We start from the raw sequence: 14,520 nt of genomic DNA, 5'->3' as shown, positions 1-14,520 counted from the left end.
GCAGAAGGTCCTAGCACTCACAGGTCCCTCCCGATGATTTTAGGGGGTGCTGGATGGCACCTGTTGACAAGACCCTGTTGGAGGGGTGTGGGACCAGCATCCACAGCTCTGGTTCGCTCTGTCCAAAGGTGGCTCGGGTGATTACAGTGATGGCCTCCTGACGTCAGATGAGATCCGTTAAAAGGTATTTATCTCAGGCTTGGGCCAAAGCTGCGGGAGAGATTAAAAGAGATTGAGGCCAAGATAATCCCCTCGCAGCATCCCACTAAAGTGGCTGCCAAAAGGCACGCCACCAAATCTTGCCGCCCCTGGCCCCTACGCCCAATTCTGTTTTCCCCATGCAGAGTTCAGCTTGCTGCCCAGAGAGGCTGTTTTCCCACGGGGAAAACGTTGTGGGTTTTCCTTTGGCAGGGCCACCATGGGTGACACTGTCCCTTCTTCATATCTCGCTTGGGGCACAACTGTCTCTAGCAAAAAGGGAATCCCTGTGGACCACGAGGTGCAGCAAGCCCTGCCCCGCTGGTTTATAATCTTAGATGGTTCTGGCTGATCTTCACTTTATTAGTTGGCTGCTAATCTAAACAAAGGAAGTCAAACCTGCCCGTGATCATTTCTTCCCCTTCAGGAGCAGTGTGCTACTCTCTCTTTTCACCCCTCCCCATCCACCTGCTTTGCATTATGTCCCAATCCGATTTCCCCAAGTCTCTGGTGTCTGATTTAATTTGCCTGACGCTGCTCCTGGAATCAGCCCTCCCCCAGCCCCTCCCGTCCAGAGCCTTCCAGCTCCCCATGGGGAGATAAGTCCTGGGAGAGGCTGAGGAGCGGAGAGGGAGCCAGAGGCTCGCTGGCTGGACGGGCAGCGCTGACCGGGGACTGCAAGGGGACGAGGAGCTTCTGGCCAGCAGGGAGCTGTTCTCAGCGAGGGAGGCAGGCCGTGAGGCCCATCCCAGGGGGACTGAAACCCAACTCACGCTACAGAGCCCGGTAAGGATGCCACCTTGTTATCTGTGAGGTCGCTTTGGTGGATCTGGTACTTGGAACCCTAGGTTTCTTGGTCTGATGCTGTGGCGGCTACTAGAGACTTTGTACAAGGACTGGTTCCATGTGCAGGCATCTGAAGATGAGGGAGGAAGAGCGTGGTGTAGAAGAAGCTGGGGCTAATGCTGAGGTATCTTTACAGCGATGATAGGCTTTGCAATAGGATGGGGTTGCTTGTTCTCCCCTTGGCAGGTGAATTGCACCAGCGTCCAGACTGGAAGAGGAGGTCAGCACCTCCCCTGAGGGACCTGGCACTCGCCACCCACATGCAGTCCTGCGCTCCCAGCGGGTTCCTGCACACCTCTTTGCAGCCAGCTGCTTTTCTGGATGGAGAAGCTGCCCACAGAAAGAGAGGAAGAGAGCAGGGTAATTTTACCCTGGCCTTTGATCTCCATGACAGGAGAAGGGGATCATCTCTGCATCCGGCTCTGCAAGGAGCCTAGGGTCACCAGGGCGAGCATGCAAGGCCAGCCAGGGGATTACACAGAGACCCAGGGATGCTGCCTGCTAATATTCAGTCTTCCCTTCTGCACCTTTCCCTTTTCTATTTACAGCCCTCTCCCAGCATCCCACAGAGAGACCGCTCCCTCCCTAGTGTGGGGGAATCTACCCAGAGGCTAGAAAATTCGGGGGTTCAATTCCCCTTTCTTCCCACCCACTGCTTGCACCCCCCTTCCCACGAGGAAGCAATGCAGGTGGATGGCAGGACAGTTCCCCAGGGTGCAGCACGGGCCCCTGCTCTGACTTTGTTCAAGGGACGTAGCCGCTGCCCTGCAAAGTCACGGTGAGGCAGAAAAAGGCAGGAGGAGGAAGAAGGTGGGGGCATTTGGTCTGCTGTGAGCAGGTACCTAAGGGGCTCCGGATGGGTCTGGCTGCCCACAGAAGCGTTACAGCAGGTGCCTCCAGCAAGTTTGTCAGAAAAGGCAGGAGGGAAAAGAGCTCAGTGTCCTCATTGTGGTGGAGAGCAAAAGAAATGAAACTGCTTTTTCAGAGGTACATAACAACTTGGTTTCCACCGCTGTCTGAAGAGCCATTACTTCCAGAAAGCTCAGAGAGTGCAACATTTGGTAGTCCTTCCCCATAAAACAGTCTGGGCAGCTACGATGAGCTAAGCTGCAGGTCCGCAAGCAACATGCATCCCTAAGGTCCTGATCAGGGCAGTAACATGCCTTGGCCAGGCTCCAAGCTCCATTCCACTTTCCCTGTTCCTGCTGGACTCCGATCCCCCATTTCCTGCCCTAAATTTACATGACAAGCTGCTCTTCTGCACACCTGCTGTGGTCCTCCTGGGAGGCAGCTGCACTAGGTAACTCACTCTGAACAAATTTCACTGGGATGTGATGGGTGGAAACGACAGGTAAAGCTGGAGCTATTATTATTGTTCACCTATGGCTCCTTGTCCTTCTGAGGCTGAGAACAATTCCCAACTTCTTTTAGATTGTTCTCTCAAGGGTATTTAAAGGTTCTGACGGAGTCCTGACCCCGAGCTGCACCTTCTGTATATTTAGCCCTTTTTATCCGTCCTTCACATCACGCCCCTGCCCTTTGATCTTCCTGTCAGCAACCAAAGCCCCTCATCTGGTCGTGAAACTTTGCAGAGAAGGTACCTGTGAGCTGACCTGCTGCACTAGTGCCAGGGTTGAGAAAAAATACACCCATGGAAAGGAAGAGACTGGTAAAACAAACAAAAATAAATAAATAAGGAAAAAAAAAAAAAAAAAAAAAAAAAAAAAAAAAAAAACAACAGGAGACATGCAGGAGATTCTGGCGACCCAGCAGGTGCTGGGGCACATGCATGCAGCCAGCTTCAGCTGGGGCAGGAACTGCAGAGGAACGGGATGAGAGAGAATAAGGCTCCCATCTCTGTGCAGGTCTGGGCAGACAGAAACAGAAATCCACAAGAAGTCCAGAAGACTGGAAGGAGGGGGTGAGCAGGAAGAGGTGGCCCAGCAAGAAAAGGCACACTGAGGGCTGTAGAGACATGGTGGCAGGGAGGTAGGATCCTAGGGGAAACTGAGAAAGAGGAAGGTTTGGACCATAATGATAGAGCTGGTGTCCAACAGAGTGGCTGAAAGTCCAGGTTTGCCCCTTGGTGTGCTGGAAAGCAGTGACCAGAGCTGGACACGGCATCTGGAGCCTGACTGTACACTGAAGCTGAGGGGCAAACACCACGTTATCTTGTGGAACCTCCTCCTGAAAGCTGCCAGGCCTTCTCCAGTATCCCCCCAGTCCGCCGGTTATCTGAGAGATGGAGTGAGGTGTCCAAACCCTTCCCAAAAATGTGCATTCAGGTGGGTTTTGGGGGGTAATGTTATTCAACCAGGTCCAGCCTTGTCCCCCTCTGAGAGTAACCCCATCGTCACTGTTCTGCCGAAACAAAAGAAGGAAGAAACCGTGGAAAGGGGGTAGCCCAGGTGCTGATCTCTCCCTGTCTTCAGTGTAGCTGATGCTGGCAGCCCCAGGCTGTCTTTGTGGTTTGTGCCTCCAGGCTCTGTCAGTGCAGCCCTGGGCCTCTCTCCTGCTCCCTCACCACATGCTGGAGCCAGCAGGCCACATCCAGTGTGGGGCAGGAAAGGGGCAGCAGCCCTGTAACTCCAGTCAGGCCTGCAGGCAGCAGATACAGTCTTTGTCTGCAAGATATAATCCGAAATAGCCTCTCCCTGGGACAAACACGTGCTTTTAGGGGAGCTGGGGGGAGACAGCAAAGGGAGCAGCCTGACATGGAAGAAGTAAGGCCTCCAGGCAACAGGCCAGAGGGGGGAGAGACAATGTGCCTCACAGGGAGTACAAGGAGAAATTCTGCAGGTGCTGCTGGACTTCTTGGCCTTGGGCAAAGTGCCATTTTTAATAATGAAGAACACCTGCAGCACATCTGGACACTCACGCCTACCCAGGAGAAAGATTGAAATAATAAAGAGCATATTTGTCTACAAGAGCGAAGATGCTGGAATCACTGGTGAAGTTTTAAGTACACCTAACAGAAAAGAAAGAGAGAACAAAACTGAAATGCTGTGTAATCATGTAGTGTTCCTGTATCTTGAATATGAATTACAGTTCTGGTTCATTGCCTTCCCTATGCAAGCACATCATCTGTGCTCTGTAAACAACTGAAAAGGGCTTAGAGAACAACAGAGGTGATGAGATGCAACGGCTCACATGGAAGGAATGACTAAGTGTGCTCTGCAGTCTGCAGAACAGATGTATGAAGATGACTATGACAAAGATCTGTAAAATACTGTGTGTCACTGGGGTGAATAGAGACCAGTTATTTGCTAGTTCTTCCAACTCAAAAACTGGAAAACCCCAAGTGGAACTAGTGTGTCATTGGGGAGTATTAGAACCAGGAACTTCCTCACAGAGCGTGCCACTAAGCTGTGGAGGTCCTCACCATTGTCAAAGTTTAGTGTCACTGCGGATATGAAACTTTGGCAAGGGCACAAAAAGTCACTGGACAAAAATGTAGAAGAAAAAAATCCATCAAGGACTTGCATACACTAATGCTGCCTCTAGCTTTGGAAAACAGTGAAAATCTGGGGCTAGGAAAGTAGGAGAAATATCACCATCTGACTATGTTATTCTTAGATCCTTCCCTAGGCATCCACTTTTTTCCTTTTCCTTTTTTAATTGTAAACTAGAAGGGAACACTGACAGAGCACCTCAACAAACCCCAGATTTCCATGATGGAAACTGGTGATCTCTGCCTGTTAATGCTTTACCTTTTACATATTCTTTATCCTTTTACAAAGGATAAGAAATTGGTCCCACAGTCACCAGGCTCCTCTCAAATTTCCTCCTCCTGGAGCTGAGATGGACAACTTGGCCATGGACAGGTAGAGGATTCAGGGCTTTGTAAGCCCTTACGTGGAGATGTCATAAATAAAGAAATGAGGGGGCAAGTGTGGCAGAACCTCAGCAAGAGGTTCTGGAGTTCTTCAGTTTCCCAGTGTTCATGTAAGCAGGACACAATATCAAATGGGCCTTTGATCAGGTCCAAATGACCTTCCCAAATGCAAAGGGCTTTGACCAGATAGAGCACGACATTTCCAATCATTCAACTAAGAAATGGTTGCTCAGGCCTTATCAGAGGCACCTACATTTCCATGACTGAGCAGTCATATTAATGCCCTTTTCTACCTCACACCTTTTCTCCTTTGATTTGTCTTCCCAGATTCAAGGTTGTCCCTCGTGGAAGAGCCACCTCTAGCTCGGAAAGATGGGGGAAATGGAACAGATGAAGCAGGAGGCTGAGCAGCTGAAGAAGCAGATTGCGGTAATGCTGGCAGCAGTCGTGAAACTGCTGACAGTGTTTATTCCTTGTATCCAAGCCTCCAAGTTCCCCTCCTTAGCCTCAACCTGGAGTTGAGCTTTCTCCTTGTACATCCTTGGGGTCCTCTGTGGTTCTGCACAGATCTTTAAGTGCTAATGGAGATCTTCATAACTCAGGGGGAAGAAGGGGAGAGGAAGGGAGAGACAAGGAGACACTGTAAGGGTGAGAAGGAAGTGGACACAGGCATCATGTCTGCAGGGGAGCAAAGACTGCAATTCATCCCCAGGCCTCCTCTGTCTGTGAGGTAGCAGGTGTTCTGCCAGGCTGATGGATCCATGAAATAATATTGCATAGGGAACTGGGTGCTGAGCAGCTTTTGACTCACTTACCTGTTGTTTTTTTAGTGCTGAGAAGCCCTGGCCACAGGCCAGGAGACCCCTGCGCTGCGCAGAGTTTAAACCCTGCAAAACCACAGTTCCTACCTCTTGCAGCCCCCACTCTAAATGAGCCTCTGGGGAATGTTCCTGAACTTTGCTTGCTGTTGCCTTCACCATACAGCTTTTTCCCATTTCATGCTTTGTTGTCTCTTCTCCAGGATGCCCGGAAAGCTTGTGCAGACACAACACTTGCTCAGGTAAGGTTCGGGGCTGTTTGGCCAGTGAGTGTGCATGAGGGCAGCTAGCACCGCTCCAAGGGGTACACTCTCCAACCACGAAGAAGTCAGGAGGCAGGGATGTGGGGAGCAGCACAGCTCCTGTCAGTCCAAGGTTAATTCTTTCCCTCCCCCTGCTCTTTCCTCAGATCGTGGCGGGTGTGGAGGTTGTTGGTCGCATTCAGATGCGGACCCGAAGGACCCTGCGTGGGCACCTGGCCAAGATCTATGCCATGCACTGGTCGACGGACTCCAAGTGAGAGATGCTGCTGATCTGCTGGGTGCCCAGCAGCATGTGGGTGTGAAGGGAAAGAAGACTGACAAGAAGAAATTGACTAACGTGATCTTGTTCCTCTCTCACAGACTTCTGGTCAGTGCCTCACAAGACGGGAAACTGATTGTGTGGGACACGTACACAACTAACAAGGTAGGTGTCGGGTGGATGCAGCAAACTGTAGTGGGTCCCCTCGGAACTAGTGCCCTCACCCTGCTCTCCCACATCCTCTGCTGCCAGAGTCCAGACGCGGTCTCTTGTCCTCCCAGGTTCACGCCATCCCTTTGCGTTCTTCCTGGGTTATGACCTGTGCCTATGCCCCCTCGGGCAATTTTGTGGCCTGCGGGGGCCTCGACAACATGTGCTCCATCTACAACCTCAAGACTCGTGAAGGCAATGTCAAAGTGAGCAGAGAGCTCTCAGCCCATACAGGTGGGTGTGCTGCCTCCTGCAGCCTGGCTGCCCTCTGCTTCCAAACCTTGCTCTTCTAGCCCTGTCCTGTTTCTCATGCTTGCTCCCACTTTCCAGGTTACCTCTCCTGCTGCCGATTTCTCGATGACAACAACATTGTGACTAGCTCTGGAGATACCACGTGGTGAGTGTTACCTTCTGTATCTTATTGACACAAGAATCACATTAAAAACTCACATGGATCCCTCAGCATACTGTATTTTGGGAAAACTCCACCTCAGAGAGAAGTGTGACCTTGGGAGCAGACACTGTGCAGCCCCTCTGGCTCCAAGAGCTCAGCACGTGATGCTCTTTTACTCTGCAGCACCCTCCTTCCCATGAGGTGTAAGGATGAGTTGTTTTACCTGGAGGCCACACAGAGCAAATTAGGAAGTCAGATTCCTATTTCCTCCCTTGGCAGAGCAGGTGCTACTTTTCCCTGTTGAAGTCAGATCACGATGCAGGTCTACTGGTGAAGCAGCAGGGACCATGTCCCCAGCTCTCACAAAGCACAGTGTTTATCCAAGGACAAAAAGCATTTTAAATTTGCATGGAGCCTACGTTACACGGTCCCTTTCTTGGAGCCTATTCCTTACGAAAGGAAATAGCAAAAAGCCAGTGCCTGAATCCTTTGGTTCCTGGTTCTCAAGTATCTCTGTGTTGTGACTGAGCTGGTCTGAGTCTTTACTCACCCCCACCCCACCCAAACACCTGCTTTGGAAAACCCCTTGAATGAGGGTGAGTTGGAATGTGGCTTTTCCATCAGAGACCAAGGCTACAAGGGACTCATTTGCCTGCCTGTAGTGTGTGATCCCAGTGACCGTGTCCCATGCATCCTACAAGTCTGGCAGACTTTTATGGCTGTTTTTATTTGGGTTTCTCTTACCTTCTCTCAGCATCCCCTTCAATTGTTGCAGTTATGGGAATACTGTCCAACCACACACACCCCCTTAGCCTTAGTCTAACTCTGCTTCAGTTAAGGTATGAACAGCAACAGCTGTGAGCATATTTCCTTCTGTATATTTTCATCCATCTTCCCATGTGGTAGCCAGGTCCATGACTTCCCTCCTTTTGTTTGTGAGTAGGACAATTCTTCATCCCAGCTAATAGGGCTGTTCTGGCTTGTCCTGGCTCTGAGAAGTTCTCTCCTCTGCCACAGCGCGCTCTGGGACATTGAGACAGGGCAGCAGAAGACGGTGTTCCTGGGCCACACTGGAGACTGTATGAGCTTGGCGGTCTCCCCGGACTTCAAGCTGTTCATCTCTGGGGCCTGTGATGCTACTGCCAAACTGTGGGACGTGCGGGAGGGTACCTGCCGTCAGACCTTCTCAGGGCATGAGTCTGATATCAACGCCATCTGTGTACGTATGCCACCTGCGTGGTGGGAGGGGAAACAAAGAAAACGGAGGGTGGGCCAGCATGAAATAGTGTCTCAGGTCAAAGCTGAAAGAGGCTGTCGCAGTGATGTGGGGAAGAAGGATCTCAGAACCCAGCCTGAAGCAAAGAGGGGCTGAGTTCACTGGTGTTTGGAGGCTGGTTCTTCCCAGGCACTGGGGAACCAAAGCATCTGCCATTCTGCAAACCCTGCCTGAACACAGCTCGTACACCATCGTTTGTGGAGTGCTGACGCAGCTTTCCTGGTAACAGCTGTTGGAAACCACAGCTCAGGCATGATCTAGAGGCCTTGACACATGACACAAGTGAGGTAGCAGGAATACCTAATTTAGCTGAGGGTCTCAGTCAGCTTCAGCTTGTAGAGGTGGTAACATCACAGGGAGATCTTCTGAAAAGGAAATCTTCATGTGAGACAGCAGAGAGACCTGGGGGCAAGTACCCCCACTCAGAGACAAGGATTCAAATCAGAGAGCTAGAGAGAGGTGGCAGGACAAGAAGTGTATCAGTTTAATCTCTTTATGCTCATTAAATGAGTCTGCCAGCTTCCTGCAAGGTACAGCTTTTCTCACCTGCCCCCCACGGCTATCCTGCCATGTTCTTCTGCCACACCTGATCCTGAAGATTATTTTTTCCCCCCCTCTGGGGATTGCAGGCAGGACTCACTAAGGAACCATGTATGAGGAGGTTGGGCCATGAGGTTCAGACAGCCCAGTGAGCAGAAGGCTCTCATAGCTCTGAACCTTGCCAGACCCCATCTGAGGGATAGTGGGAGGAGACCCCAAACTAGCAGATGGAGTTAAAAAGACAATAATCCTTTCTCTAGCACTGGGACATTTTGTAATAGTTCTAGCCCCTTTATCATTGGCTTTCTTAATGTGGAAAGGGTCTACTTGCTCTCAGGAGAAGCATCAGTTTCCAGCTTCAGGAGACTAAACTTTTGAGATCCATTGCGTTGTCTTACCGACAAGCCTGTCTGGCTTTCTGGTGGTTAGCTGAGAGACAAAGATGTTGAGGAAATCTGTAAAACACAAAGGGATTAAAGTCGGGTGTGCTCTCCTCAGTTCTTCCCTAACGGTGAAGCCATCTGCACTGGCTCAGACGATGCCACCTGCCGCCTCTTCGACCTGCGGGCCGACCAGGAGCTCATAGTGTACTCTCACGAAAGCATCATCTGCGGAATCACGTCAGTCGCCTTCTCCCGCAGCGGGCGCCTCTTGCTTGCTGGGTACGACGACTTCAACTGCAACATCTGGGACTCCCTGAAAGCAGAACGTGTGGGTGAGTGGCTCCTGGAGGTCCTTCTTCCATTCTCTGCAAGGTCTCCTAACCCTTCCAAAGCAAGGAAAAGGCCCTTGTTTTTCTAGAAGGGACACATCCTATACAAATCAAAGATCAGCAGTACTTCCTTGTGCTTAAAGAACACACCGTAAGTACAACTACCTTAAGAATTGTTGGCTTAGGTCAAGCCTTTAAAAAACATGGCATCAAAAAGGAAATGAACATCCACGTTCCCGTTAGTTAAACTACTCTCAAGCATCATTATTTCACACTTTCTCCTAGCCTCTGCTGTTTGCCTGTTCCAGCTGTTCACAGTGCCACTTGGTGGCCAGGCACCAAGCTGAGCATGGACATGAGCTTCTGTCCATCAGCTGTGGGTAGACATTCTGTGATGCTCATGCAAAGGACACACCCAATTACCATTTTTCTTCCAGATGTGGCTCCTAGCCTCTGCAAATTTATACCACAGCCCACCTTTTGATCTGCAACAGCATTGCTGTTTCTCAGTTTTGTAGGACTATTTGATAATAGCTCTAGGGTATTGAGGATTCAGCTAGCTGGACCAAGGACATTGTTTTCTGGTGAGATCCCAAAGTTTTACACCATGCACAAATGTTCTTCTGCATGTCTGTTTATATTAGCCATGTACAGATTGTTAGCCATGTTCTGCAGGGCCAGACAGCGTGATACGCAGGGCAGTAGGTATGCAGCCTGTGGCGAGCTCAGTCAAGCCCTTCACCTCTCCCAGCCCCATTTCTTCTGCTAATCGTTCTTCTTCCCCTCCTGTCAGGAATCCTGTCTGGCCACGACAACAGAGTGAGCTGCCTGGGGGTGACAGCGGATGGCATGGCTGTTGCCACTGGCTCCTGGGACAGCTTCCTCAAGATCTGGAACTGAGGATGACGAGAGAGGGAAAAAGCAGCGGAAGCACAGCCCGTGGCAGAGAGCATCACCAGCTGAGCACAACAGAAACGCCTACTTGTCACTCCCGCTTGTCTCTACACACAGGTCACTTGTAGGGGTCTCCCAGAGTGAAAGGAAGAGAGGTCAGGGGGTGGGGAAGTAGGAGCACACACAGTGGCTCTTCTCTCCACTTCTAAACAAGCCCAGCAGTTCCTAGCCTCTTGGAGGCGTGAAGACTGCAAAACACATCTGCTCTTTACATCTCAGGACTTCACAGTGCAGTTCAGATCCCACATCTTCCTTCAGAGACCTCACACTCAACACCCATCCCTCTGCGGACCCCTTATCCAACACCTCTGTCCTTGACTTAACTTCACCTAGCTTCTCCATGTGGTTGTCACATCCCTGCAGACAGCCCCAGAGACACACCGGGTTTGAGATTTATATCATGCAACCTCTACCAAACAGGTAGTATAAATTGGGCTCATTTCCCATGGGGAAAACTTAGCTCAAGTCCTATCTGTGCATAAATGGGGGAAAGTATCGCCCTCAGACCTGCCAGAACCAGGGAATGTTATTTATTCTTATTTATTGTTTGCTTCTTGCTGTTCCTTCTCTTTTTGCCTCATCCCTGTATCGTGTGGTGACCCTGTCTAACCAGTAGCCGTCAGCCACTACTTCCAAGTCTGTTCTAGGTCTTTGTAACCCAGGCAAATAAAGAAAGCTGACATAAGCACCACAGACTATGTTATTTCCAGGACAGCCATGAGGTGCTGCAAAAAAAGCTCTCCTCCTGCGACCACTAGGTACTGATCCTCTCCTGAGAGGATCTCATACACAGCCCTTCTTCTACCTCTAAGCCCAGGGGGAAGGCGTTCACCTATGCTCTGGTCAGTCCTGCTGCTTGCAAGCTGTAGCACCCCAGACCACTCTGTAGTACATGGACCATACCCCTGCCACTACTCCCAGCTCTACCTGGGTTGTTATGGAGAGGCAACGCTGAGTATTAGAGCTAATGGAAGGCTGAACTATTAGCTCCTGAATGTTGGTCCACAGACGGCATAGCGCACTGGGAAAGCAGCGTGCTCCAACTGTTCTGTCAGGACAGGTACAGTCACAGCAAGGGTTTGTGAATTTATTTGCTACAGGTAAGAACTGTACAGTCAATACAGCCAACATACAGAGAGCCAAAGCTTGTACTGTACATAGCACATGCAAAGCTACAACAGAATGCTCTTTCCCTTTTCCCCCAACACAGGGGGGTAAAGAGTGACAAGTCTGGAGTTCCAGTCTATTGCAGGATTCCTCACCCAGCAAGATTCTCAAAGCACAGAAGCAAATTACAGCAAGATCCTGGGAAAGGAAGTCTCTAGTTCTCCACAAAAGGACACTGTTGGTTCTCTTTGTTCAAGTCACTCCAAGGACAGTTCCCAGCTTTGAGGTTCCTGCTCAGATCCGCTGCCACTATTTCCTTCTCCCCAAGGTTCTCTCCCAACATGTGCCTCTTAACCTAGGGAAGGGAGAAAGTAAACAATGTGAAACAACTGAAGGTTAAATTCTCAGTAAAATATATAATCCATTTCCAGGCCATTCAGCTACTCTGACAATGCCTGTCACTACAGTATTTGGGAGTGATGGACTCTTTTCTAGAGCATAAGAAAATAAGGATGCACTGAAAGGAGTAATACTGTGGTAAGGCAGAAGATACAGACATGAACAAGTTTTGAAGGGAGCTAGGGACAAGATTACGCCACAAAAAAGTACTTGGAAAGTCACCAGGTTCTATGGGCACAGGAGGCCACAGCTCCAGGCTAAAGCCATACAAAATACAGACATTTAAGGAATAATTTCAGCCCATTCTCCCTCCCACAGTACAAGGCATTAAGCTTTACCTGGCGAGAGGTAGAAGCACTGGGAGAATTATCACCTTGTAGGACGCTGAAGGGAGAGCGGCCATTTCCTCCAGATGTTACCAGGATTTTGTTGCCAGCCTTACGTCTTACATGCCTGCTTCCTAGCAATAGAAGGAAATAATGAGTCAGTGTGTCACAACAAAGCTATAGGGTCCTGGATTTTAAGTGCCTCCTGACACAGACAATCTAGTCTGCTTGCTTCCACAAAGAATGTTATCCAAGAGGTAAAAGGATCAGAATGATAGAGGCTGAGGTTGGAAGGGTCTTCTGGAGGTCGCCTGTAGGTGACATTAAGAGATTTCTTCTCAGAAAGAGCAGTCAGGCACTGGAACAGGTTACCCTGGGAGGTGGTAGAATCACCATCCCTGGGGGTGTTCAAGGGGAAGTTAAACATGGTGCTTAGCGACATGGTTCAGTGGGAGACATTGGTGGTCAGGGGATGGTTGGACCAGATGAGCTGGGAGGTCTTTTCCAACCTTAAGGATTCTATCTGGTCCAACCCCCCTGCTCAAGCATGACTAATGACTAACTAGAACAGATTGCCCAGGACCACGTCTGGGCAGCTTTTGACGATCTCCAAGGAGGGAGACTCCACAGTCTCACTGGGTAACCTGTTCCAGTGATGGAACCTCACACTGGTCAATTTGTGCCCATTGTCTCTTACCCTGACACTGGGCACCAGTGAAGAGAGCCTGGCTCCATGTCCTTTACACTCTCCCTTCATGTATCAGTTAAGATCCCTAAGCATTTTCTGCTCCACACAGATGAGTCCCAGCAGTCAGACTTTCCTCATATGAGATGCTCAGCAGAGTTTTATGAAGCATGATCTACATTCAAGACTCAGTCACAACACTTAAATGTGTTTCCTGTCTTCTGTCCCCAGCAATTCCCCAAGGAGAATCAGCAAGGTTCCCCTGACTAAGCCTCCAAAACCGCAAACCTGTCTCAGACAGGGGAAGAACACTTCTATACATTTAGATTTTAATTTTAACTGCAGACTAAGGATGTAACTTTTTAACTCCTGACAGAAATCAGGTAAGAGAACAATTCCCCAAGGAGCCTCCAGCCTACCAGTTACAGAATGGTAAGGACAGGCTGCTTGAGGTGGTTGGAGACTGCTAAGCTGGAAGGGACAAAGACCAGGTGTCTTTAAGGAAGCTAGCCTCGTGCATGCTGCAGGAGATGCCCAGGGCCCTGACCTACTCCCACAGCCAGGCCCGCTCCTCCATGAGCGGCAGCCGGTACCTCCCACAGCCCAGGGGACACCGCCACCCCCTGCCCCACACTTACCCGCGGCCGGAGCCGTCCCGGCGGGGCGTGCAGCCCGCGGGGTGGCCTCGCAGCATCCTCCAGGCGACGGGGGCCGCTCCTCCTCTCTCCCGGGGGCTGCGGCCGGCTCCTGACGGGGCCGGGCGGCTGCCGGCGGCTCGGCCTGGACGCCGAAGGCCTCGCTGAGCTGCTTCACCAGGCTCTCCACGCTGTCTGCGCGGGGGGAGGCAGCGGTCAAAGCCCCGCCGGGGCGCCTCAGGGGCTGGGGGCGCTGCCCCGCGGCCGCACTCACCGCTCAGCGCGTCCTTCATGGGCGTGCGGGAGATGCCGGGCGTCGGCGAGCGGGGGTCGGCGGCCAGGCCGGCCGCCTCCGCTGCGGGGCCTGGTTGGGGGCTGCCGACAGGGGAGCTCAGCACCTGCGGGGGGGAGCAGCGGGCGCTGAGGCGGGGCGGGCAGCGCAGAGCGGCCCGAGGAGGGGAGTGGGGCAAGTACCTCGATGGGGGTGCGCAGGATGCCGGCGCTGGGGGAGCGCGGGTCGCGGACGTGCTCCAGGGCCCGGCTGCGGGGCGGCGTGGGGGTTGCGGGGGCGCTGCCAGAGGCGCCCATGGCGGCCCCGCACTGCCGCCGCCCGCTGCCGCCGGGATTCAAATCTCCCGCGCGCCGCCCGCCGCGCAGTCCCATTGGCTGGAGCTCGGCGCGGGGCCACGCCCCCCGGCGGCCGGCCACGCCCCCGCTCCCCGCCGGGATTGGCCGGAGCCGCGGCGGGCGCTCATTGGTTGGGGTGTGGCCGCGGGCGGGGCCGCAGTGAGCCGCTGTCATGGCGGAGCTGAGCGAGGCGCTGCTCTCGGTGCTGCCGTCCATCCGCGTGCCCAAGGCCGGCGACCGGGTCCACAAGGACGAGTGCGCCTTCTCCTTCGACACGCCGGTAAGCGCCCCCCGCGGCCGGCCCCCGCCGCTCGCCGGGCTCCCCTCCGCTCCGTCCCGCTCCCGGCCCACCCGGGCGGCGGGGGGGCGCCGCCCGCGCGAGGCGACACGGGACTTGTGGTCCCGCCGCGGGCGGGGCTGCGCGCGGCCGGGCGGC

The 14,520-nt window shown here is 52.4% G+C and overlaps 3 protein-coding genes across 5 annotated transcripts in view; 2 read left to right on the top strand and 1 right to left on the bottom strand.

Moving 5' to 3' along the window:
- The first annotated feature begins 768 nt into the window (after positions 1 to 768).
- Positions 769 to 11,087, top strand: GNB3 (G protein subunit beta 3). Of its 2 annotated transcripts, XM_035313939.1 has the most exons (10): positions 769 to 984; positions 5,207 to 5,308; positions 5,901 to 5,939; positions 6,107 to 6,213; positions 6,321 to 6,384; positions 6,501 to 6,663; positions 6,760 to 6,826; positions 7,841 to 8,042; positions 9,138 to 9,354; positions 10,145 to 11,087. In XM_035313939.1, the coding sequence occupies exons 2-10, from the start codon at positions 5,252 to 5,254 to the stop codon at positions 10,249 to 10,251; spliced, it is 1,023 nt and encodes a 340-aa protein (XP_035169830.1). In that variant the 5' UTR covers positions 769 to 984; positions 5,207 to 5,251; the 3' UTR covers positions 10,252 to 11,087. The 2 variants fall into 2 exon arrangements, with proteins under 2 accessions (XP_035169830.1, XP_035169834.1); XM_035313943.1 differs by lacking the exons at positions 769 to 984; positions 10,145 to 11,087 and adding an exon at positions 9,637 to 9,730 and having other exon boundaries at positions 4,860 to 5,308.
- Positions 11,088 to 11,376: 289 nt separating this feature from the next.
- Positions 11,377 to 14,086, bottom strand: CDCA3 (cell division cycle associated 3). The gene is made up of 5 exons (XM_035313857.1): positions 13,932 to 14,086; positions 13,732 to 13,855; positions 13,461 to 13,652; positions 12,150 to 12,271; positions 11,377 to 11,767 (listed from the first exon to the last, which is right to left on the bottom strand). Exons 1-5 carry the CDS (start codon positions 14,043 to 14,045, stop codon positions 11,627 to 11,629), a joined length of 693 nt encoding a protein of 230 aa, XP_035169748.1. The 5' UTR covers positions 14,046 to 14,086; the 3' UTR covers positions 11,377 to 11,626.
- A 119-nt stretch (positions 14,087 to 14,205) lies between these two features.
- The window catches only part of USP5 (ubiquitin specific peptidase 5), a 13,463-nt gene continuing 13,148 nt past the window's right edge, over positions 14,206 to 14,520 (top strand). For both annotated transcript variants that reach the window (XM_035313826.1, XM_035313831.1), the window contains exon 1: positions 14,206 to 14,364. In XM_035313826.1, the coding sequence (XP_035169717.1) occupies positions 14,257 to 14,364 (108 nt within the window). In that variant the 5' untranslated portion in view covers positions 14,206 to 14,256. The remainder of the gene's footprint in view (positions 14,365 to 14,520) is intronic.

This window comes from Oxyura jamaicensis, chromosome 1, assembly GCF_011077185.1.
Source record: "Oxyura jamaicensis isolate SHBP4307 breed ruddy duck chromosome 1, BPBGC_Ojam_1.0, whole genome shotgun sequence".
Lineage (NCBI taxonomy): Eukaryota > Metazoa > Chordata > Aves > Anseriformes > Anatidae > Oxyura > Oxyura jamaicensis.
Note: the sequence above shows the minus strand (reverse complement) of the source record. Positions and strands in the feature narration are given on the sequence as shown.